This window comes from Berghia stephanieae, chromosome 4 (genome assembly GCF_034508935.2).
Source record: "Berghia stephanieae isolate SIO BIC M18660-M18661 chromosome 4, UCSD_Bste_1.3, whole genome shotgun sequence".
In the NCBI taxonomy this organism is placed as follows: domain Eukaryota; kingdom Metazoa; phylum Mollusca; class Gastropoda; order Nudibranchia; family Aeolidiidae; genus Berghia; species Berghia stephanieae.
The window spans coordinates 36,985,933-36,994,459 of NC_088363.1; the positions used below are offsets into that span (position 1 = coordinate 36,985,933).

At 42.0% G+C, this 8,527-nt stretch overlaps 1 protein-coding gene across 1 annotated transcript; it reads left to right on the forward strand.

Moving 5' to 3' along the window:
- The first annotated feature begins 723 nt into the window (after positions 1-723).
- LOC144970496 (uncharacterized) lies at positions 724-7,667 on the forward strand. Its single transcript, XM_078910193.1, has 2 exons — positions 724-2,238; positions 4,610-7,667. Exons 1-2 carry the CDS (start codon positions 1,826-1,828, stop codon positions 4,959-4,961), a joined length of 765 nt encoding a protein of 254 aa, XP_078766319.1. The 5' UTR covers positions 724-1,825; the 3' UTR covers positions 4,962-7,667.
- The last annotated feature ends 860 nt before the right edge of the window (positions 7,668-8,527 follow it).

Consider the following 8,527-nt stretch of genomic DNA (forward strand, 5'->3'; position numbering starts at 1 on the left):
GTACTCCAGAAGTGCTTGAGACTAGCTTGCAGTTTGGTCCAAAATTGTATTGTGCTATGGCACATAAAGCTGCAAACTCAACTTTTGATTTGGAGTGGAATTGGGTTTTTGCACATCTGGCCCAGATACAGTGATGTAATGACTCATTTCTGTTTTGAGTCGCATGAAGTATACACCGTTGAAGCAACTTAAGGTCTTTGAGTCTCTGGTAAATGGGCCAGATGTGCTGATGCAGCCTGCTGTGGTCTAAGGGTGTATGAATGCGACCAGTGTGACCACCTGGATATCTCCTAGGACAAAACTGATGTTGCGGAAGATCATCCGTCGAATAATAAAAATTGTGGTGCAGTGATGCAAGAATGGCTGTGCGCATACTCTCAGCTGTTGTGTTGGCGCGGATGGCTCTTGCATAGTAAATAGACAGCTTACATATGCGGTCAGCAGTCAGACTGCGTGCTTTCCGTCCTCTAAGAGAGGACGCCTGAGAAAAAATAAGATACGTATACACATTAATTTATATATATTAAAATGTGACATGCCACAGCAAAACGACTCACACAAATCTAAGTAAAATTCAGAATTTCCATTCTATCTGAATAATGAAAACCACTATTTATATCCATCACTAAATGTCGGTAAGTCAGGTATGTAAATGTGCACACATTCAGGTCTTCATAGGTACCCCCCCCCCCCCCCCCCCCCCCCCCGCAAACAGCAATGTCTTTGTTCGATATCATGTACCTGCTCGCAAAAAGCTATGGGTCTTGCCAAACGTATTTGAATTTCAATTCTTGCTGTTGGCCAAGGGAGTGTGAATAAGAAGCGCGATGAGCACAGCAATGCTTAAGAGACCAGTGCAATATAAGGCTGCACTTTTAGCTTTAAAAATGAAATAAGCGTTCAACAGATGTACAATAGGAAAAAATAAAGTCTAACCTTTTTTTGAACAATCTTGAACAAGCGTACGTAGCGCAGTTCCCAAATGCTTTGATACGTGGTTCATGCACTCTTCCTTGGCAATAAGGACGCTTGGACCATATGGCCGGAGAGTGTTGATGCGATCAAACGCTTTGGAGTCTCCATCTCCGACCATGGTTGTGTATCTCATGTTGTGAAGTTTCAGTGACCGAGACCACAATATCTCTGCAGCCTCTGGTTCCATCTCGTCTGAAGCTCCTATGAGATGATAAAAACAACAAAGATATGTCAATTGAAATGAGAATAATTCTTTTAAAAATTCAAATGGAAACATGCAAAACAATGTATATAGCAATTCAAATTCAAAATAAGTTTACAAAATATTTTTAAAAAGTAAAGTTCTATAAAAAATCTCTATTTCTCTTAGTGTTGTAAAATCATGCAAAACAATTACTTTCAATAAAGCCTTGTGTGCACTTGGCAGAGCTGGTGATTAATTATTTAGATTGTTGAGGCATATATATTTACAAAAAAAACAATCTCTCAAGAACAAAAAGGCACTGAACAAGTGTGCTTTTTACATTGTACCCATTGCATTTTTAAAAAATCGCTACAACTAAAAATGTTCTTACCTTTAAAATTTATATTGCATCCTCCCTGCTTGTGATTTTCAAACCACTGGTCATATGTCTGTGGATTGTTTTTTTTCTGCCATTGTCCGGTTGTTGAGCATATTTGACAATGCAGGCTCATTACGTGTATGTCAAGCACCATCCCCGTCATAACCTCAATGACGCTCCCGACTCCAACAAGAGATGAATGTCCTCTTGTTAGCCACGATCCATCAAATGAAACGGCGACATCTAATGGCTCACCATCATTTCTGTCATTGTGTGCATGACGTACAATGTTGGCAGCTTTTTCAAACATTGCAGGTGCAGCGATGGTAGCCTGCTTTTTAATTGTTTCACCAATTTTTGAAAAGGATTTGTGGTGTAACCCTGGCATGTTTGTGACCTCACAAAATTTATTCAATTTATCTGGCCCTAAGTCTAACTGCAGACAAGCAGATACAATGTCCTTGTTAATACAAAATTTGGTCCCTACAGACTTGTTGACACGAGAGGTGTATGTGTCAGCAACAATGTCATCACATGTGTCACATCTCGCCTCCAAGAATTTTGCAAAGCCTTTAGACTTGTTTTCATTTATGATAACTGTCACAGTACCTGTCCTACAATCAGAACATGTGAACTTTGACATAAAGTCACAAAGTACAGAAAGGTCCACTATTGTTCTCTGCTCTGAAACATCAGAAATATCACTATCATTACCGACCAATCTCCCTCACCAGCTGCCTATGCAAGCTGATGGAGAAAATGGTCAACAAGCGTCTGATGTTCTACTTGGAACACAACAACTCCCTCTCCGACCTCCAATGTGGCTTTCGAAAGAACAGATCAACTGTTGATCACCTTGTTCGACTAGAGAGCTTCATTCGTGAGGCCTTTGCCAAAGGTGAGCACTTGGTAGCAATCTTCTTTGACCTTGAGAAGGCCTTTGACACAACTTGGAAATTCGGAATCCTCAAAGATCTGCACAATCTTGGTCTACGAGGAAACCTTCCAATGTTTGTCAGAGCATTTTTAAACAACAGATCCTTTCAGGTCAAAGCAGGATCCACCTTTTCTGATCCATTTGATCAGGAAGAGGGAGTTCCACAGGGTAGCATTCTGTCTCCCATTCTGTTTGAGATTAAAATAAACTCAATAGTGAATGCAATGAGACAGAATGTTGACTGTTCCTTATATGTTGATGACTTTCTTGTATGCTATCGAAGTAAATCGAGTATGGACACCATTGAGAGACAGTTACAACTCCAACTAAACAAACTGTCGGAGTGGGCAAATCTCAATGGTTTCTCCTTCTCCCCATCAAAAACAGTAGCTGTCCACTTCTGCCGAAAACGCACCTGCATTAGACAGCCTGACCTTTATCTCAACAATTCCAGAATTGAGGTAAAGGACGAAGCCCGATTCCTGGGTTTGATCTTTGATAGGAAACTAAATTTCCTCGCCCATATCAAAGATCTCAGACTGCGATGCATGAAAGCAATGAGAATAATGAGAGTTCTGTCGAGCATGGAATGGGGTTCGGACACAAACACTCTTCTAAAGATATACCGAACCCTTATTCGATCAAAACTGGACTACGCATCTTTTGTATACGGCTCTGCAAAACCATCCTACTTAGGCATGCTGGACCCAATTCATCATCAGGGACTGCGCTTGGCACTCGGGGCTTTCCGCACTTCTCCAGTGGCAAGCCTTTATGCTGAGGCAGATGAGCCACCTCTCCATCTCAGGAGGAAAAAACTGGCTCTCCAGTATGTTACTAAGGTCACATCGCTGCACGACAACCCAGCACACAAACATGTACACTACATGGATAGGACACTAGAAGAAAAATTTCGAAAGCACCCAAAAATGACACCACCATTAGGTTACAGAATAAAAAAAGACATCGCAGACATGAACATCAGTCTAGACAAGATACACCCATACGTCCAGGCAAAGACACCACCATGGTCCATACATAGACCAAACATAAATTTGGACCTAACAAAACTGGAAAAATCACAAACAGACCCACATATTTACAAACAGACACTAAAAGCAATATTACAAACATACAAAAACCATACTCACATATTTACGGATGGTTCAAAGAGCGCAGATGCAGTAGGATGTGCCTATCACTCATCGGAAGGCACAGGATCACTTCGCCTGGATAGAAATGTTTCGATCTTTACAGCGGAATCGAGAGCAATCCTAAATGCTCTCCGTTTGGCTGAGAGATCGAATAAAAATAAATTCTTGATCTTGTCTGACTCGCTGTCCGTACTAAAGGGGATCTCAAATTTTTATTGCACCGATCCAAGACTCATAAGTATCTTGGAAGGTGCAAATAAATTATTTATTAAGAAAAAGAAAGTTTGTTTTCTCTGGGTACCTAGTCATGTGGGTATCCAGGGGAACGAAGAAGCGGATCGACTGGCAAAAGAGGCGGTGAGCCAAGAATTACAAGAGGGCAGTAAAATCCCACACGCGGATTTAAAAATCAATATAAAAAAACATGTCCGAAAGGAATGGGAACGATCCTGGAGTCGAGATGTACATAACAAATTAAAACAAATTAAAAGTGACCTCGGCCCCAGACCCAACTCGGGGCTAAAAAGAAGAGACGAGGTAAAAATAACTCGACTCCGGATCGGACATACTGCCCTCACTCACCGTTTCCTTCTGGAGAGGGATGAAAAACCCCTCTGCAGAACATGTAACTGTGACCTGACAGTTCAACACATTTTAATTGAATGTACAGAATTAGAACAGATAAGGTCACAACATTATGATAACAGAGACTTGAAGTCTCTGTTCCAGTCGGTCGATCCGCTTACAATTTTAAAGTATCTGCAGGAATGTGAACTCCTGCAGAAATTGTAAATAGATATTTTTACTTAACAAACATGTAACTATTATGATTTTATAAAGATTTTATTACAACAGTACACGTTTTGATCAGCTGTTGCCCCTCGGGGCCGATAAAAGATTGATGAAAGACAGAAACGGGCGCTTAAATGACCTAAATAGTGTCGAAAGCGCCGTTAAACACCTAAAAACAAACAAACAACATCACTATCATCACCACAAACAACTGCTGCAGATTCACACAGTTCGAGTTTCTTCGAAAATGATGATTGGGTAACAGACGGGGGAGGAATAACAGGGAGAGGAGTAACGGGTATGCCTGATATTCTGTCCTCTAGAAATGTAGACGAAGATGAAGATGATGGTGTTACCGTTGTGATGTCTGCGACGGTTCTAGTGGTTGAAGTTGAAGCACACGAGACCAGCTCAGAAACAGTACACCGTGTTTCTCTAGCCTTTTTCAGGTTGCAAGCTCTAACAGACTTGTTTTTACGCTTTCCCATGATCAGAAATCAAATGAGATCACTTTTTGCAAATTTTGACACAGAATTATAACAAAGTAAACGAAGAAATCAACAAATATGCGCTTGACTGATGTTGTAGAGGCATGCGATTGTTTACAACAAAAATGAAAGTGAAACAACTTTCGGTAACGTCACGTGAGAGTGACGACGAATCAAATCGCAAGCACGACAGTTCGGAGCAGCGGAGACCGGCGGAAACATACGAAGTTTTACGTTTATTCCATATATGGCAAATCGAGGTCAAACAAGGGTCTAGATTTTGGCGCCTAGCGATGACACAGTTGTATTGACACATAAATTATGCTAATGAGATTATAGAGGAGAGTTTTTCCTTTCCAACGATACCGGATATCTCAGCTTTAAAACGAGGAGAATAGTCGTAACTAAGGACCAAACTTTGTTATTTTACAGTCTTTTTATCGAGTTGTGGCCAGAACGTGGTGAATTTTGATGATGGTGGTATTGCAGAAATCGAAAATTTGTACAAAAATCAATAAAATTCATGCAAAAAATGATGTTTTATCACAAGATAAGATGTCATAGGTTCTAAGAATAGCAATAACCCAATTAGGTCAAATTGGCCCAATTTTCACATTTTTCAATGCCGCACCCACCCTTAAAACAGATTGTAATTTTGAATTATCATTTGATACATGCTTTGTTAAAAAAGTCACAATGTGGTCAGAATGAAAGATATAAGCTGAAGCATTATCAAAGATATTATTAAACCTGCTTGATCTGTGACCTGAAAATTTAGATTTTACGCCTATGGAATCTAAATAAGCCAACCACTTTGCCCTACAACTGCTCTTTTCATCCCCCCGGGGACCACAAACATCTGCTGAGGTTCGGATCACCCTGAGTGTAGCTCTTTCACTCGACTGGGCAAGATGAGCAAACTTTTCAAATGTATCTCTGCCCAGTTTTGTGAAATCTGACTCCAACTCTTTCAGAGCAGCTTCTGATGCAGTTGCCAAGCCAAGCAAGAAATGGACATTGCAAAAAAGACAGTGAGTACTACAATCAGAACCAAGTACTTCTTGTTTGTACTCAGCCATCTTCTTATCGAAAAGTTTCATGACAGAGGCCCTGTCACTCATGAGACATTTCATTTTACCTAACATCTCCTTGAAAACAACATTTCTTCATTACTTGAACAATAAACTTTACAAAGATCAGCGAATAAAGAAATAGCCTTTTCAACAAGAGTGTCTGCATTTTCTGAATTGCAATAGCTGGCAATAGCAGTGGCTTTAGTTCTGGCAGAGGAAAAAGATTTTGCAATTTCACTGTCAAGGAACATTTTGACAGCATGAGTCAATGTGTCAGCAGTGGCCAGGGGTAAATTTAACTCGCATAGTAAGTCAACCATTTTCAGTTCTGCTTGAAAAGTCTTAACATTCAAACTGTCCTCTTTTGTTTTTGTAGATGATGCAGTTGTAATGAGTAATGTCAGTGTTGGCTGACGCACAGACTCGAAGCTTTTATGTTTCGTTTCACATCATACTCACCAGAAGTCGCTACAGAAAAATCCTTTTTACACAAAGTACAGAGTGTGTAATTTGGATCACCATTCCAACCTTTCTTGTTGAATGGCCACTTCTGTGAATGTTGAGCAAGGAATTTCTGCTGAAATTTGCACCACACATGTAATCTTTTTCACATCACTGTAATGACACAAACCATATTGGCTTCGCATTTACAATTTGAGGAGTCTGCCATCGTGGAAACCCCCCGTGTGGTCTCCGGGGTCCCTCACCTGAGAGGGAAAAGAATTGAGCCACCGTAAGCTCATGCATGTCGTAGAAGGCGACTAAAAGAGCCATTCTGGTTTGGTGGTAACCAACGAAAAACCACCCGACTGGCGAGAGAGACATGGTGGCTCCACAGACCCCCATACCCCAGCCCTTTTTATGAGAATGGCTTCATTCACCCATTCTGCTATTTTTCTTGTCCTGGCAATCATCCCCAAACTTTTTCTCCCCCCAAATCCCAAGAACGTAGTATATAAAAGATGTTTTGAGGAATGACGGTTTCAGTTTAAAGAGAGCAAGGGAAGGCGATGGCATAGCACAAATCCCACCCCCTTTTACCATATTTGAGCTATGATTTCCATTCCATACCCCATTTCCCCAATGATTCCAAATTTCCCTTCCTTATCAAAATTGAGTTGCCAGGACAGAGAGAGAGAGAGAACCGAGGAAAACAAGCCTTCTTAACTGTCTTCTATCCCCCAGTATCTCTATACCCTGTACCGTTGAAATAGGTTCAACGAGGAGATATTCCTTTCCAAATCCTGCACAGCAGGCACCTTTCTGCTGAGGGTGCGCAGTTCCGAGAGGACCCCGATAAGGAGGAGCTATTGATCCTGGAGGCTGAGGGGGGTTCACCTTGCGAGGTGATTCTACCCCAACACTCCTCTTTGGCTTGACGCTTCTCTAAAGACGGGTGGGTAGCCTACCTTGTAGATGGCCCGAGCTACCCAACGCAGAGATGCCAAATCTATTTTTTGGCACTCCCCTCCATTTAGGCAAAGAGATTGGAAGGACTAGATTTAAAACCATATCTAGTTCCTGTCCCCCATGAAATTTCTTTTTAATCATGGTTTGTCATCTCTGAATCAGCAGTCAGTCTTTGTGCAACGCAAAGATTAGGGTCAATCCGAGAGAAAGGCCTGGAGGCGGGACGTCCCCCAACTCCACCCCTCGAGTCCTTTTTTTTTTTTTTTTTTTTTTTTTTTTTTTTTTCCCAAGGACCATGAAGGACAAGAGGAGGCCAGACTTGAGGAGTATAGCTTCGGTGAGTGCCTTACCCCCCAAGTGTGGGACTGAGCTGTGTTAGTGGGCACAATATAGCCGGGTTGAATAAAAACTTATAAATATCATGGCCAAAATAGCAAAAACTCTCCCCTTAAAGCCCCACCCCAGACAGGAAAGAAAAGAAAGATTACAGCCCCGATGACTCTTGATGACTTACCAGGAATGGCAACCCCAAAATTCTCGCCGTTCCTGGTAATTCAACCGAACGAGGATAATATTAAACTAAACACTTTGAGTATCTTCACCATCAGCAAGGCACTCAAAGCAAATGGCGCCGGTACACCAAAGGCAGTGAACAGGAACAACTCTGGCACTTTAATGATACAAGTGCAGGGTCGACAAGAGAGTGAGAACCTCTTGAAATGTACCAGATTCTCTGACATCCCAATCACCGTTGAGGCTCACAGGAGCCTCAATAGGTCAAAAGGTGTCATAAGAAGCAGAGATCTGGTAGGCTGTTCGGAGCAGGAGATGGTTGAGGAACTGGAGGGTGTTGTCGAAGCTCGGCGGGTTAGCATCCGCCGCGGCGACAGCACAATCCAGACCAACACCTGGATCCTGACTTTTGACCGCCCGAGACCCCCGTCGAGAATAAGAATTGAATACCTCGACTTGGAGGTTCGGCCTTACGTCCCGAACCCCATGAGATGTTTTAACTGCCACCGGTACGGCCATACTAAAACAAACTGCCGCCGTAAAGCTACATGCCCCCGCTGCGGCAAAGAAGACCACAATGAGGAAAACTGCAAAGTGGACCCTTGTTGTCTGAACTGCCAAG

Bases quoted from the DNA above. Each gene is read 5' to 3' on its own strand.
- LOC144970496 (XM_078910193.1), top strand. From the start codon at position 1,826: ATGTTGGCAGCTTTTTCAAACATTGCAGGTGCAGCGATGGTAGCCTGC. The intron at 2,239-4,609 runs ATCACTATCATT...CAAACAAACAAC, and splicing joins TGCTCTGAAACATCAGAAAT to ATCACTATCATCACCACAAA.